This window comes from Pogoniulus pusillus, chromosome 4 (assembly GCF_015220805.1).
Source record: "Pogoniulus pusillus isolate bPogPus1 chromosome 4, bPogPus1.pri, whole genome shotgun sequence".
NCBI lineage: Eukaryota > Metazoa > Chordata > Aves > Piciformes > Lybiidae > Pogoniulus > Pogoniulus pusillus.
Genome location: NC_087267.1, coordinates 11897291 through 11914864, shown reverse-complemented (window position 1 = coordinate 11914864; position 17574 = coordinate 11897291). Strand labels below are relative to the sequence as shown.

General features: G+C 38.6%; 1 protein-coding gene across 2 annotated transcripts in view; it reads left to right on the top strand.

Moving 5' to 3' along the window:
• The window catches only part of YAF2 (YY1 associated factor 2), a 73251-nt gene extending 68002 nt beyond the window's left edge, over positions 1 to 5249 (top strand). For both annotated transcript variants that reach the window (XM_064142200.1, XM_064142201.1), the window contains 2 exons: positions 1216 to 1368; positions 3842 to 5249. In XM_064142200.1, coding sequence (XP_063998270.1) covers positions 1216 to 1368; positions 3842 to 4079 — 391 coding nt within the window. In that variant the 3' untranslated portion in view covers positions 4080 to 5249. The remainder of the gene's footprint in view (positions 1 to 1215; positions 1369 to 3841) is intronic.
• Positions 5250 to 17574: the final 12325 nt, after the last annotated feature.

Here is a 17574-nt window from a genome sequence, read left to right as displayed (position 1 = left end):
TTTTTCTGCTTTTGTTAATTTACTCATGACCTAAGCAAGAAGTGTCAGTAATGTGATCCTGTGACTTGAGATAAGTAAGTATGCATAAGAACAGATAGCTTCTGTTGCTTTAATAATTGCCTTGTGTTTTCGGAGTATCACAGTGCATATAGTTTGTGCTCTTTCTTGGAAGACCCAGCAATACCACCAAAGTAGCATAACTCAAGAACTTGGTAGGGTAAACACTCTTTTGGAGAAGAAATCTACATTCTCAATAGAATCACAGAACATTCCATTCTGTATGTCATGACTTGAAATTTCTTCCTTCCAAAATCTTAAAGAAATAGACATGCATTGGAAAGAGTAAAATGTTTTGTTTGCAATTATTTTCTATTGGAATAGAATTATTTAGAAGTGAAGCCACTGCAGAATAATATTTCAGAAAATGTAACAATAGTAAACTGAAATTCTTTTCCCTGCTGTTCCTCTTCTCACCCTGATTACTAGTTTGGATCAAAACTCGAAAATGAAACCTGCACTGTGTATGTTGATGGAATGTGGTCAGAAGTTTCTGTTGCCAGCTTTTAAAGTATATATGTGCTGACAGCTGCATCTAGCTAATAGTGAAGAATTTTTTTCCCACTGAGCAACTTGATTAAAATGATACACAATTTAGCAGCATTTGTCATTGCTCTCAATTAATTTTTCAGAGCTGAAAAGATGCTTTACTCTGTAAAGCCAGTGTTGGCTATAGCTCTGATACCTGAAAGGTCAGCTCTTTCCTTTTTGTGATATGGATTATATACTTTTGTACTGGACTACACTCAAAGTAGACTGCCTCGTCATTTGAGGGGGCTGGGAGTGGGTGGTAAAGTATTTCCTCTGGAGGCTTCATCTTCTGAAATTCACTCTGTGTAAGTCTCTGTGTATGACAACGGGGAGAAAAGGGCACATGGAAAAGTCTTGTCTCTATGTCTTAAAAACCCCTAACAAAACCCCAGAAGTAAAAAGACAAACAAGAATCCCCTCCAAAAAGCTCATTCATTGATACTGCAAGTAAATGAAACAGAAGGTTGTCATGGGTTTAAATTTCTTATGGTATTTTAATGAAGTGTTAGCAGCAAGATAAGTTGTAGCAAGATTTCTTTTCATAGTGTTTGTTAATAACTGAAGTGTGGAGAGCTTGAGCCTTGTGAAGTCTGAGCATTATGCATGTCTGTATATGTGTGCACACAGGAAACCTCGACCTGTCTCTCAGCTGGTTGCACAACAGGTTCCACAACAATTTGTGCCCCCTACACAATCAAAGAAAGAGAAAAAAGACAAAGTAGAAAAGGAAAAAAGTGAAAAGGAAACCACAAGCAAAAAGAACAGTCATAAGAAAACCAGGTAAAAAATTTAGAAACTTTTGCAATATTGGTAACACATAATTAAAAAATATATCTGTGATTTTACTGTTCTGTGGTAAACTCTTTCAACAATAAGGCTAAGTATGTGGAAGTTTCCTTGATATAGGATGCCTATTAAATATGAAGAAAACCTACAGTTTGTAATTTTGACCAGAAGATGGAAACCATCTGAACACAGAGGACAGTTTGTGTTACAGGTTACATATGTATTTCTCACACCACACAAAACTGTAGTAGACAAATGGTTGCTACTTGTCTGTGGAGAGGAAAGGGGACAAAAGTGACGAGCTTCCATGCAAAATTAGAGAGAGAGAGAACCAGTACTAGACCGCAGAAGACTGGGAAAGTAACATGGTTCTTGCTGTCCTTGCAGAACTGGAATAAACTCTGAAAGGCTGAACCAGGGTATAAATTCATATGATGCCATAAGACATGTATATTACCTAGTGATGAAAATCTCTATGCTGCATCTGGGGTGCTGAAGAAAACCTTGAACTGTTAGAACTGAGAACATTAAATATAACAGTACAGACAAGCAGTTGTGAAAGCCTTGATCTTGCTGTAAGACCAGATAGGAGAGTGCAGACCACAAAACAAAAGCAGCAAGGTGTAGTCCCTAAATCGTTGCCATCTAAGCACAAATTTATTGTGGCAAAAAATGCCATGCCAAGAAATCTGAGTAGCGTATAAGACACATAGTCTAATAAAATGTAGGAGGATCTACTAAATTGTTTGCTTGGTTGGTTTTGGTTTTTTGGGAAGCACTCCAGCCCACTCCAAAGTAGTTCAGCCTAGGAAGATCTTTTGGAATTAGTTATGCAGAGAAGAGGCAGACGCTTCTGCTGTTCCTGAAATAAGATCATCAGGGCCAGGGGGAGATTGAGAATCAAGGAAGAACAGGCATTAAAATAATGATTAAGGATACTAAGATGTTCCTTTCTTTTATTATTATTTTTTTAATACTGAAGTTTACTAGCTTGCATCATGCAGCTGAAGTGCTTAAGTTATGAAGTTAATAAAGTGAGTTTTAATTAAGCTAATTAAATATTACGAATTGAAATATTGGTGGTGGAATTGCAGTAGTACATTTTTAAAATGCCAAAGTGAGGTAAGGAAGGGGAGAGAATATTTAAGAAATAACTGAAATACCAGTATTGAGAATTACTTTAAGAATTACTATTTGAAATAACTAGGCTACTTTTTTTAAATGCTTCCAGCAGTTCAGTTTTTCACATAGTTTATTTTCTAGGTAGGACAGCAAGCTAAAGATGCTTGATTTAGTTTGCACAGATTTCTGCAGTGTCCCTTGGGAAAAGGAGATCTTTTTCTCTTTGCCTTGTACGTTGTTTTTGGAAACCTGCATGTACACTCAATATAATCAATAAGCTTCAGGCATGGCACTTAAACAGGTTGGTAGTGCTGAATTTTTATCTCAATTCCCACGTTACAGAGCAACAGATTTTCATTTTCTCTTCAGTTGTGATACTTCAGCCTCAGGGGAACAAGATGTGACTACCCTTCTCTGTTCTAGTGAAGGAAAGGCATGAGGTGTTTGAGCTGAAGTAACTGAGCACCAGTTCTGCTTCAAAGTCAGATGATGGGGTAAAGGTTAGGCCTTTGCTGTCAGCACACCTGCTAACATGATGTCATTATTTTATTGCAAGTTGAGGCAGTGAAAGCTGTGGAGTCTGATAAATGCATGAACCTATACTATTCGTAACCTCTTGTATAAATTGACTGTCAGGTGACAGTTTTTCATGGTGGTCAAAGGAGAATAATAAGCAAAGTACTAGCAAAAATACAATGGCAAAACAAGTCAAAATGTTATTTTGTTCTTTTTGTTGTGAAAATCAAACAGTTGAAAGATTAGATGAAGATAGCTAGCCTAAAAACATGTGCAATACTCAGCTCTGTGCATGGTGTAAATCACAGAATATGCCAGGAATACCAGAGTTACACTGTGAATGCCAGGTCCTATTCAAATAGTATACTAGCAATCCTAGTGAGGTTTTTTTAAATGAAGTAATACCTGCTGGAAGTTAATTTTATTTGTGCTGTTGAATTCAGAACAGGCACCAACATTTTTGTTACTGAACATCAGTGTCTACTTAGAATTGTTGCTTGAGGCTGTTGCAAAAAGAGGGATGTTTCTCTGGATCAAATGTACAACTTTCTATAGCCACAATAAAGAAAGACATTTTTTAAAAGTAAACCCTTCACATGTCCATATTGCTGCACAGCTACACTATTTGTAAGTTCAGCTTTCAAATAATCTTAGAAGAAGGTAATATGTTGTGTTCAGCTTAATAGAAAACACACTGGGAAACACTCCACCATGTTGGTACATGTTGCACACAGAAGTCTTGTGTTCCTCAGAGCCCCTGAAATCTAGGAGGGAGACAAGACAGTAGAACAGTGGATGTGCTTTTAATATGACTATTTGCTTTATTTAGGCCAAGGTTGAAAAATGTGGATCGAAGTAGTGCCCAGCATTTGGAAGTTACCGTTGGAGATCTAACAGTCATAATTACAGACTTTAAGGAGAAAACGAAGTCACCACCTGCTTCCAGTGCTGCTTCTGCAGATCAACACAGTCAGAGTGGTTCTAGCTCTGACAACACAGAAAGAGGAATGTCCAGGTCGTCTTCACCCAGAGGAGAAGCATCATCGCTGAATGGAGAATCTCATTAATAAGTTTATATCCTCCAGTTTCTTTAGTCTCTTCTCTTCAAAACATGCAAATACTTAACTTCTGTCACCTGTTACCACATTTTCACGACAGGTTGTTCATGCACAATTAGTATGTTGACTGGAACATAATTTATGCATTAAAAAAAAAAAGGAAAAAGTGCAGTGGTAGAAACAATAATTTAAATGCAATCTAGAAATGCTTACGCAGCATTTTTCAGACCAGGTTTTTAATTTTCATGTGTAAAGGTGCCATGAAAATGTGGTTTGAATGTTCATTATGCAGTGTTATTGGTAAGTCCATTTTCACTTTTAGTTTAGTAAATTCTAACACATCTCTTGGAGTCTCTACTATTGGCATGTACTGAATTAAATTTTTTTATAACATAGTTCAAGCTGCCTAAATATGTATTATTTGAGAATTGTGAAACATAGTTATATGTATGCAAGTCAAAGATCAACTTAACTATTGCTGCAACAGAATTTTCATAATTATCTTGAAAACACCTGCTGGTACTTGGTGTGGTTAAATAGGAAAAATGTTATTAAATAAAACATTTGTATGAATTTTTGCCAATGTTTGACACATTTTACTAGATGACTGAATTATGTTGATGGTTTAACCAATATTTTTTCACACTTAAAACACTTATTGCAATGTTTACAAGCAAACCAGAAAACACATTCTAAGCATTTATTGGTTAACCTTACAATTCAGGTGAAGTTCTACATTGTCACTGTACACTGGCATTCTATGTTGTGTCTCAGATGAGGACGCATTTGGTGAAAATTAACATTTGGAAATAGGAAAGTTTGAAAAAGCTTTAAAAATAACAGAAGTGCATTCCTCCTTTCTGCTTAGTGCTATTTCCTTGCCCCAAGTTTATCTAGTCTCATGTAGTCATTTCATAATTTCATTACAGGAGTAGCAGATGTTGCACAAGAATAAGGAAATAACAATTCTATATTTTTTTTGTTCCCGAGTCAATTTCTTTAATGTCGATTTGGCCTGTTAGAATGTAATCTGTCATAAATCATGTGGAAAAACCTCAGTATCCTACTTTATGGCATAAACTGTCAACATTTATGCACTTAGCAATATGCAGAGCAGAATTATTTACAGTCCCATCTGGTATTATGTAAAACTACCAATAAAATATTTTTGTGAATACAGATTTTGCATTTTTGTTTACAGCCAATAAGTGTTTTGATACACACACGCAATCCATGTCTGGATTTTGAAGTATAGAACCAGGTTGGGTACAGAAGTCTTGTTTAGCTCCTTTTAGTGAGGGAGTCCACCTCCACTCCTGTGATGATGTTGTGTTGTTCTGTTTAGGTTTGGTTTTCCCTTTTCATTCAAAGTAAATCTGTCTTTAAGCTCCTGTTAAAGTTGGATGGACCATCTTGGTAGTGAATCCAGCCCCAAATTTACCAATATATGATTTGTCATCTTAACAGATAAAACAATGGATTTTTGTAGCCCCTGACAATTGTGATGTTTGGTGGTTTCTTGTAGTAATGTATTTTTCTGTTTTCAATGCAGTACTTCTACAGGCACAATGGTACTGTTCTATTTTGTAAGATGCTAGTTGTGAAATACAGTTAGTTGCATAAAATGAAAGTCTGATGTGATATCTGAGAACATACATACCTCATTCCTTGGTGTTACTGTTTAAAGTTTTTAGACATCAAATGTTAATTATAGGCTATTTCAAATGGATAACTACTGACCTGTTTATTATGTATTCTGCTTTATCTTACTAAGTAGGGTGTCTGTTCATTGCCGTTACCCGGCCAAGTCTTAGTATGTGTAACACAATGCATTTTAAGGCTCTTAAATGTTTTGGGGGCTGGGTGGGTGTTCAGAACAACATACACTAATTTTAAAAAGAAAAATACATGCTTTTCAACTTTATTTTTTTATATTTTATTTTTAGGTGGGACTATGTGCAGAATATACTGATGTAAAGGATTGCAAGAGAGCTGAAACTGTTTAAAGTAAGCAGTTTGATGAAAGCAAATCTCATTGTAAGATGTCTTATGAAATGTGTTTCTAATTTAACATGTAAAGAATGCTAGCACATTTCAGAATTCTTTGAAAAACAGATAATTATCTATTACCAGTAGTTCACTAAATGGGGAAAGTATTTTCATTTATGTGAATAAAACACCCAGCACTGCCAACAAGAGGTCTCTTTGTATCTTCAGAATTAAGTAGCCATTTGGTTTGGAAGGAAGGGAGGATTGTGTGCATTTTACTATGATTCAGTTGTCTCTAAAGAGCAGTCTCCAAAATGTGGTACAAGTATGGCTATAGTAAAAGAGAATACAGAAGAGTCTTACTGTTATTCATAGAATAAGACATGGGAAATAAATTCTAACCGTGGATTACAACACAAGTCAGGATCTAAAAACTGAGCTGCGGTGGTTTGAACTATTGCATTGCCAGTGTTTTTACATTGCAGTGATGCCTGGTTTGGCATTAAATAAAGTTAAGATAATGTTTTCCTGATTGTGATTAAAGGGATGTCACAACACTGACATCAGAGTAGACAAATTCTAAGTAGAATGGCAATTTACTCTGTTCATAATGTTATAATTTAAATTAACTTCACTTTGATAATTTCTAAGTAATTTTGACTGGAGTAATCTTAAGTCCTTTTTCTAACTGTAAATATATTTAAAAGCATCTTTACTCCATTTATAAAAAGTGAAAATTTAATGTTGTAATGTGTTTTGATTAGCTATTCTTCTCTGTGACTGCTTTCTGCATAAGAACTGTTCTTTGTTAAATCTGTATAGCCGCAGTCTTCCAACAGCCATACATCCTGGGTTGTCCATGAAATGGTGACCCATAGAAGACAAGTGTGATAGTGTTCCATGTAAATTACTTCCTTTGTGTGCTGATTGTATGGTTTCAGAAAGGAAAAAAAAAAGGGGGGGGGGGGGGGGGAGAAAGGGGAGGGGGCCAGGGGGCAGAGAGTAACAGGGGAAAATTAAGCATAAATAGTTCATTGATAAAGTGTACAACAATTCAGTATCTTCCAAACTTTGCCACTAATCATAGGTGAGATAAAGGAAAAGAATAAATATACAGTTGTAGACTGTAACTGTTTGTTGATAAATTTACATATTGGAGATAAAAGTTGTTCTCCTTAGTAGTGGGTTAAATTGCGACATAAAATCTTGAATCTGAGAGAAGTGGTAGGAAAAAAAATAGTTGAAAAACTTCTAAATTCTTGATATTAAAATTCCTGAGATTAAGACCTATATGACTGATGTTCACACCTATTGTGTTTCTCTAGATATTTGATAATTTGGGGTATAGATTTTAAAAGTCTCAAAATTTGTTTGTTTTTGTAATTTGTGCACTATTTCTGATGTTACAAGTGGCACATTTTTAGGTAGCTGTGTAAGATAGAATACTGGTTGCAGTTTATTTCCACCAGGTCACCATATTGTTCAGACAGGTTTTCTAAACTTGGCAAGTGTATGACTTTGCATCTTGGATACTTCAACATTTCTGTCTCCTGCCCCAAAAGCTTGACAGTTTCCCACATTTTGCTGATTGATTATACTTTTGTTATACAAGTGGATTTGGCACGGAACTGTCGATTGTGTACTTTCTGTGTACATCCAGGGTTCTTTAACTGTATCTGCTTGGGTTTTTTCTGTCATGTGGCTTTATTTGACTCTGCTTCCTACTAGAGTCTTGGTATACTTCCTTTTCAATATCAGAAACTATATGAGAACAGAAATGCAATGTAATTTAATGTCTCCAAAAGCAGCAACAGTAAATTTAGTCTGTGTATACTCAGGAATAAGATTGTATAAAAAAATCAAATGGTAGTTTTGGCTAGTTGGACCAGTCAGAATATTTTGCAAATGTGTACTTTTATTTTAAGATTTGGGCATGCTGGAAATACAGTTTGAGCTGTCAAAGGTTTTCTTTTGTGAAATTATGCCCCAATTTACAGGATCACAGAATGGAAATGTTGGAAGGAACCTCTGGAGATCATCTAGTCCAACCCCACTGATAAAGCAGGTTCACCTAGAGCAGGCTGCCCAGGACCACATCCAGATGCATTTTTAATATCTCCAGAGAAGGAGACTTCACACCTCTCTGGCCAATCTGTTACAGTGATCCATCACTTTCAAGGACGTTTCTCCTTATGTCCAGATAAAACTTAATGTGTTCCAGCTTGTGCCTGTTGCCCCTTGTCCTGTCACTGGGCACCACTGGAGAGTCTGGCCCTGTTCTCTTGGCACCTGTTCTCTTCTCCAGGCTTAACAACCCCACTTCTTTCAGCCTTTCCTCTGAAGAGGTCTCTTTCTAGTAGTTCTTTGTCTTTTGAGTAGAGAAGGTGAAGAACCTCCTTTTATCTGCTTGCCACGCTTATGCACCTCAAGATACCCTTATCCTTGGCTACAAAGGCATATTGCTGGCTCATGGTGAACTTGTCCACCAGCACTTCAAATTCCTTCTCTGCAGAACTGCTTTCCAGTAGGTCAACCCCTAACATGTACTGGTGCATGGAGTTATTTATCCCAAGATACAGGACTTACCATCTCCTTGCTGTTGTTGAACTTCATTATGAGCCTCTCTGCCCAACTCTCCAGCCTGTTTGCATCTTGCAGAATGGCAGCACAGCCTTTTGTTGTGTCAGACACTCCTCAAGTTTTGGATCTTCAGCAAACTTGCTGAGGATACACTGTATCACTTCTTCCAGGTCATTGATGAATATGTTGAACAAGATTGAACCCATTACTGACCTGTGGGGAACACCACTAGCCACAGACCTCCTGTCGGACTGTGCCACTGATCACAGCTTATGTCAGAGCAGTCTCAGTTTGAAAGGTAACTTCACAAACTAACAAGAGTTGTACAGGAAGATCAGACAAAGTGAAGAAGCTCATTTGGTTTTCTTTTAAACTGGAAAGTTTTAACAAGAGGAGAAATATCTAAAACACTTAAGAGATTTGCCTATGACAATCAGATATTAAGGTTAGTTTGACATCTGAAGAGGAACCCATGCTTTAATAAATGTAACAAGAGGTAACTGTTTTAAGTAAGTTAAAATTGGAAAGTTACTTACTTCACGAGTTAATTACAAACCAATGCTTCATAGAAATCATGTTAACTTCCTGTCTAGAATGAAGTAAATGGTGCAACAGCAATGGATAGCTGCACACTTGCTGGTGAACAGCATTATCCAACAACTAGTGATGTTTAACTGACTTTGCAAAGACATTAAACAAGAAGGTTGTGGTCGCTCTATGAAAAAGTCCTAGGAGCTCTGATGTCTCCTCCCTCTGCCTAAATTATACTATTGAATTCAAACAGAAAAAGAAAGTGCAGTGGATAAAGAAATTAGTTTCACATCGTAGACTCTTAGTAACGCACAAACTGTTTACAACTTCTGTTGAACTGCATCAGTGAAAATTAGTTAAAATGAACTACCACTGTGTAATACCTCAGGAGATTAGTTCAGTCCTAATCTTGCTCCTTTTGTTATGGTAAACAGATAAAAGTAATTGGAAAGAATTTGCTCTGTCCACTGATAGGGGATTTTGGGAGCAGATAGTTTAATGAGCACAGAAAATTCTAGCTATGCTTGTAAAGAGTTAAACATGGAAGACAAAGAGCAAAAGCATATTCCATAGCTCAAAACACTATCCAACGATCACAAGATTGTAATAGCGTTTGGGGTTTGTAAAAGACAAAATGGTAACATTATCTAATCACTCCCTGTCCTGTATGTTTTAATAGAAAAGTACCACCAGGAGAATGTTGTTCCAGTATACAATAATTAAAATACTATCCTCAAAATGTTAATTATTTCTGGAAAGTACAGCATATCTTGACAGAGCTAAGAGCATCTGAGCAAGAAGCCTTGCAAAACTAGATTTTCAGGATCGCAGTCATCTGGAAAACTGTAATCTTTAATTACACTGTTCTCTGTATGTAATTATTGATCTTAGTCAAAGTGCTTGTGAAATTAAGTTCCCTTCAATTCCAAGATTTTAAAAAGTGTGGCTTTAGACCAATGGAGCTCCAGTGGAGTTAAAAAGACAAGTGAGAAAAAGATATTAACCTCTTTTTAGATAATCTGATGACCACATGTTCATAGTTTTCCTTTTCTGTAGAATGAAGTGAAAGTATACAGAAGGAAATAGACATGTGAGGGGCAATGGTTTTAAATTAGAGAAGAGTAGATACAGGTTGGACATTAGAAGGAAGTTCTTTACTGTGAGGGTAGTGAAACACTGCAACAAGTTGCCCAGAGTGGAAGCCCCATCCTTGGAGATAATTCAAGGTCAGGCTTGACAGGACTCTGGGCAACCTAATCTAATGGTCTCTGCTTACTGCGGGGTGGGGAGGATTGGACTAGATGACCTTTGAAGGTCCCTTCCAACTCAAACAATTCTGTGATTCTATATTCTTGATGAAATTTGGCTTTTTACCTCTTTCCAAGATCACTAGATTCTACAAACTACAAAATCTGTTTGGTTCAATGGCATTTGCAGGTATCTCGTCACTTGTAAAGGATGGACTTATTCAGTTAGCATCTGTTGGCTGAGAGGAATGAGTGGTCAGGTCAATCCTGCTTCATGAATACTCACTCTGGGAATACGGAGATCTAATTAGCTATTTATATGTATCTAGTATATAACTACCATCCATCAGTAAATTATTTAAAGCTGATACTTCTTTGCACAGAATGAATCAAAATGCTTCAATGCCAAGCCCAGTTCCTGACAGCGCAGGTCTCTGAGCAAGAAAATCTGCCATCTGACTGATTATCTTTTACTGTAACAGCCTTTAGCTATGAATTAATCTCAGCAAGGGAAATCTCCTAAGGTTACAGTTATTTATTAAGTATTATTGCTTCCACCTTTGAAAGAAACACATTCTGATTCCTTTCTCTCTTCCTTTCTCTTTTTTTTCAAGTACATTTATAGTATAAGCAGATGCAGCCTGCTTTTGTAAGTGAGGAATTTGACTGTTATTCCCAGTTCTTCAATTGTATCTTGGTTTCTGTAATACTAGAAACAGCATGTGAAGCTTAGAGGTAATTTTCAATTTTGTCATTGTTGTCTTTGTTTCTATATAATTGACTGTCTCAATAGATTCTTGCCAAGCCGACCTTCTAAAAACCAATCCTTTACCATTCAAGCATTCTGGTGAAAGTAGCTGGCATTGTGGGATGCTAATTACTGGTCTTCATATCTGCATTTCTGCAAGTGGTCAAATTCTGTTGCTGGGAAGCTTCCAAACATAAAAATATGCAAAATACTTTTCAGCTGATGGAGGTGTAATGTTGCCAAGTAACTTGGAGTACCTGGAGGGATTTTGAAAGGTGCAAGAAAACACTCTGTGCCAGCTGGAGAAGGAGATCTGAGGAGCATGAACAGATACTGGGCCCTTTCTCAGCTTTCCTATAGAAATGTTAAGCACCTTTAAAAACCCTCAGCCCAACAAAAAGAGGGGGGAACAAAGGAAATGCATTTTCAGAATACCTAGAAGAGCCACTATTTAATAGCTTCTTTGTGTGTTTAGTATTCCCGTTCCTTTCTCTGTCTACCTTATTGGAAGTAGGCAGCATCCCACGCTTAAAGGTGTATGTTGCTGATAATTCTTGATACTTGTCAGTTCAGTGAATTTTGGCCTAAGGATCATTTTTTGTGGATTTGATAGTTTAATACCTTGAACACTTCACTCTTGGATAGAGGTCATTTATTGAAAGGGCAGAAGTTTTGATTAAAAAGCTAGTCAGGAACAAAGTAAATTCCTCTTGTACATTTAGATAATACCCAGATTTAAGGTCTAATTCCTGGACCACTAGGAACAGGTTAGCTTTATGTTGAAAGGGTAGTAAGAGCTCAGACTAGAATGGATGTGGCTTCTGAAGGGTTTTGTGGCTGGTAATTCATGTGGCTGTTTTCAGTGATTATTCCCCACCTTAGCCCGTTATTCTTGAAGGTTCGGGTAGAACATCCTCACAGATGGTAACTACAAACAGCACTGCTAGATGCTCTTGAAATTTACTAAGTGCCTTATACAGAGCATCACTGAGGCAATGATTCTATTGAAAGGAAGTTTGATCACAGTTTTACACCTCTGGATAGAGTCACAAGTTACCAGTTGTGACCAAGGTAATGTTCCTCGTTATAACACACTGAAGTCATGTGTTCCGTTGCTGATACAAGTAACTAACAAGAAACAGGCCGCAAATTTCTGAGGTTTTCAGTTTGTAAGACACGCATTCTTGGGAGATTTTTTTCTTCCAGTCAGCTGTGATAGCTTACTGGGGTATCACATAAGTGAATAAAACTTTTGAGTATTTCTGGATGCTTTCACACTTCTGGTTTCTCAGTCAAGGGTGATATTGCTGTTTTGTTTGGGAAGGGGATACACGAGTTGGTTATATTGATAGGGTTTATGTTCATCCAACAGTATTTTTAAAGGATTTTATTGTCAGCAAAAGGGCTTGTTTTGAGAAAATTTCTTGCCAGGTGTCTTCCCCAAAATGAGTAAGTGCCTTTTCTGTTCTGGCTCTTAGAAGTATTTACTTTGTCAGGTGGAATCTGAATGTCCTGGATAAACCAGCTGTTAAGTACCGAGTGTTACCAATGGCTTGAAATCTTTTCACTGAAAGAAAAAGAGATAGAATATAAGCCACTTGAACTATTCTGAGACCTGATGTTATCAGAAGTTTTATAACTGCTATGACTAGTATACTTCTAAGAACAATGTAACTTTTCAGGAACTTGATATTGATAGGAAATAAATATTTATTAAAATAAGTATATTAAATAAATATTTATTTACCAATTTAAGTAAAATGTTATGACATGGGGGAAACAGTCTTGCTGTTAGCAGTCCTGACTACTGAATGGAAAGTAAAACTGAGGCCCTGACTGTAATAGAATGTGTGGTATTTGATGAGAGATTGGGACTATGAATCTTAGGTCCACATGCTAATAAAGTAATTCTTCCTACCTAAGTTTTTACCAATTCTCAAGCAGAAAAGAAAGCATGAGCAGATATCAGTAAGAGACCCTCTAGTTTTATTGGTGCTGCTTACTATCTCTAGAGGATTTTTTTGTTTGTTTTTAATTTTTTTTTTTTTTTTGGTTTAAACTTTGCTCAGGACTGGTACAGCTGAAAGTATATTTTCCCTTCATTCTTAAGCCTAGACTTTGAATGGAGTTTCTCTGAGACATTTTTGTAGTGAAATCATATTCCCTACAAGCATTGAAGACAAAAATAAACATCTTCATGAACAAAAGATTGTGTCTGGTTGTAATTTTTTAATATTTGTGATTTTTAAAAAGAAAAGTTCTGAAGGTACTCTTAAGAGAAATGTAACAGTAATAAGTTCACATAATTTTGTGTGATAAACTATGTTTAATTCCAATTAAGCACTCCTTTAAACGAGGATGACAATACACTGCATGTTGTTAAGAGTCTAGTAACCCATTAGAACACTGCCTTAAACTGAGGTCTTTCTGACATCAATCCAAAGATAAACAATTTGAAATTCTGAAAGCCTGACAGAAAAGCCAAGGGGAGGTGTCTGGAAAGACAGAAGCATTAAGATTCACAGTGCAAAGATATTTTCTTCCCAGAACAGATGCTACACCATTAATGATAATGGAATTGTTTCATAATTACAACTCTGTAGTTATTTCACATTGTTTGATAACATCCATTTGGTTTCAGACCAGCATAAATCAGTAGGTTCAAAGCTCACAGTATTACAGTATCATCAAGGTTGGAAGAGACCTCATAGATCATCAAGTCCAACCCTTTACCACAGAACTCAAGGCTACACCATGGCACCATGTGCCACGTCCAATCCTGCCTTGAACAGCTCCAGGGACGGCGACTCCACCACCTCCCCGGGCAGCCCATTCCAGTGTCCAATGACTCTCTCAGTGAAGAACTTTCTCCTCACCTCCAGCCTAAATTTCCCCTGGCGTAGCTTGAGGCTGTGTCTTCTTGTTCTGGTGCTGGCCACTTGAGAGACGAGAGCAACCTTCTCCTGGCCACAACCACCCTTTAGGTAGTTGTAGACAGCAATAAGGTCACCCCTGAGCCTCCTCTTCTCCAGGCTAAACAATCCCAGCTCCCTCAGCCTCTCCTCATAGGGTTTGTGCTCAAGGCCTCTCACCAGCCTTGTTGCCCTTCTCTGGACATGCTCAAGCATCTCAATGTCCCTCCTAAACTGGGGGGCCCAGAACTGAACACAGTACTCAAGGTGTGGTCTAACCAGTGCAGAGTACAGGGGCAGAATGACCTCCCTGCTCCTGCTGACCACAACAGCATCAGGTACCTTAACAAAAGATACTTTCTCTCTGACTTTGCCTCAGTTATATTTTTTGAGCACTGCTGCTACATTCTCAGTCATTAATTATTCTGGAATTATTGGACAGCCCTGCTTGAGGAGAAGCCTGTAAATTCCTGTTTGAGAAATAGTATAATTGATAATCAAAAAATCATTTTTTTCTGTCTGCCATCTCTCTTCATCACTCCTCACTACTTCTTATCCAAAAATATGTATTTTTTTTCTGAAGCATGAAAGCATTATTGGTGCCTAGCTGCCACATTCATTTTTGTCCCTCTATAAAACCCTTCAGACCTCATTTCCCCACTCTTCAATACAAAAGGCAAGTGTCACACCTCAGTAGGGACTAACTGGCTTTCACTTTTATGTTGACTGTCAGTAAATACTCCATTGCAACTTTCCACTCTGAATCATAGAATTTGACTCTCATATTGCTGCATTACTTTTTTCCTGCCATGTGGACTTGATAATATATGAAGGGGTTGTGAAACAGGGCAGTGAGCAAATTCATGACACAAGTCAGATATACCATGAGAGCAGTGAGACAGGTTTTGAGTGTAAAACCAAATTCAGGAAAGCTGAACAGCATGTTCATTCATTGTGGCACGAAGCACAGAGGAAACAGAAACAAGAGAAACAAAGCTCAGATAAGAACCTGAGAGGCATTTTTGGAACTGGCTGTTTTCTGTACTGCATGCCAGCATGTGGATCTCACTTGATATGAATTCCCCTTACTTCACTAAGTAAATTAGTCTTTCTAGAGAGTCCTTTCAACAAATCCTCCCCCATTTAATCTATGATTTTCCCATTTTCCCCCTACCATCTTTGGCCCTGAGTTATCAGTATTGCTCCTCCCTAGTTCCTTTCCTCTTCTGGTTTCACTTTTTATTTCAGTCCCAGTTTCCCTGTTTGTGTCTCTCAGGAATCATTCCTGTATCTGCACTGTAAACATGGCTGCATATCTTGTATTTTCTGAGGGTAAATGTTTTTCCTTGCTTCTACTTCTGTTTTGAGGAAGCAGCGATGAACAATTTTGGCAGGATAATTTTGGCATTACTTCTTTTCTAGCTGCTATGGTTGCCAGCTGGCAGTCTGCTTGCTCCCTTCTTTTTAGCACAGTCAAGAGAAGCAGTAAGCTATGGCTCAGGTTCTATGGACATTCACATATGACATATTCTCTGAGACCCTAGCATCTACTATAGAATACTTGTATTTTAAGCTTTATTGTAAATCATATTGGCATTTTTCTTCAAATGCAGGGTCCTGAATTGATGTGATTAGATGGGGGTGTTTCCAGTCTGAGGAAAAAATATGAGTCAGATGCAAAGCAAGGACAAAAAAGGGAAAAAAAGAAAGAAGGAATTATTTCAAGTTTATGTTTTAAAAAAACCCAACACGACATTGTCAGGAGCTGAGTGAAAAGCACTGACTGATGGCTTTAAAATGCTTACTATGGCAGTAGTGGGCTGTTAGGCCTTTGCTCAGCAGATGGGGCCAGAAAGAGGGATGTAATACTGCTATTAGATTCAGCTGAAACTACATCAACATTCCCCCCTCTCTAGCAGGATGCACACCTATTAGTTTTCATTCCCCACTAGGCCACTTCCCAGACCTAGTTCCTGTTTCCTAGAAGCATGACTTGGTGAGCTGGGATACCCCTCTCTGATGGTGACTGCAAATTAAGCCTTCAGGCTCGGTTCATCAGCTCCCAGGGCTGAAGTGCTGTGCAGTCCTGTGCCAGGGCCAGAGTGAGAACATTTTGCATTCTCAGATTGGGTCTCTGTAGGAGAAGGGACATCTGCATAACCCTGGCTGCCTAACGAACATGAATCACAGAATGCTAGTGACTGGAAGGGACCTCAAAAAATCAAGAACAAACCAGGATTACTTAGCACAGGTTACACATGAAAACATCTAGGTGGATTTTGAAGAGGTCTGGAGAAGCAGACTCCACAACCTCTTTGAGCAGCCTGTTGCAGTGCTCACCTCACAGTGAAAAAAAATAGTCAGTCGAGATGGAATTTCCTGTGATTGAGTTCACATACGTTGCCCCTTGTCCTATCACTGGGCATCACTCAAAAGATACTGATTTCATCCTCTCTCCTCAGAGATTTGTAGACTCTGATAAAGTCCCCCCTTTAGCTTTCTCCAGACTAAACAGCCTCAGATCTCTCAACCATTCCTTGTAAGAGAGATGCTCCAGCCCTTTAGTTATCCTCATAGTTCTCCAATGAACTCTCTCCAGTAATTCCCTGTCCCTCTTGAACTATGGAGCACAGAACTTGCACAGTATTCCAGACGTGGACTAACTAGGGCTGAGCAGGAAAACCTACCTCCACCTGCTGAACACCCTCTTACACACCCAAGCGTATTATGAGCCACCAGGGCACATTGCTGTCTCATGGATTCTTATCAACCAGGACTCCGAAGTCCTTCTCGGTGGAGCTACTCTCCAGCAGGATGACTCTATACTGGCTCAAGGTGCTACTCCTCCCCAGGTGCAACACTTAATCCTTTTTTGAACATGAAAGAATATCCTTGTGAAGAGGCAGTTCTGAAGCTTTTCCATAGGAAAGTCAAAGATATTGCAATGACAGCCTTGAGCGAGGGAAAAAAAGGTTATTTTCAAGGGACTTCAGCCTCACTTTTTCTCTTAACAAAGCCTGGGCGAGAGACGAGCTCGTGTGCGGTGCTGAGCCTGCGGAATTACAGTTTGTCAAGGCTTGTCACTGCCTCTGCCTGGGACATTGCTTCTCTTGGCTTCTCCCCAGGGACGCATTTTCCAGAGGTCTGAGCAGCCGGCGAGATCAGACTGACACCAGGGGCCCCCTGCTGGAGCCAAGCAGCTTCTTCCCGGTCCTCCCCAGGGGACTGGCTTCCACCAGCACCCCTGAAGGGAACACGGCAGCAGCGCTCCCTGAGCAATTTCCAGTGGTAAAAGGGGGGTTCCAATTTTTTCCACTTTGAGGTCAATTAAAGCGTGCTCTGTAAGCCACCGCTACAACACTTCGCACCCCACTCCGCCTGTGGCACCGGGCTACTCACGGGCGCCTCGGGGCTCGCCCCTGCTCCATCCCCGCCCCCTCCATGTAGCCCCACCCCTTTCCCCTCGGCTCCGCCCCCCGCATGCCGGGGCTGGCGCC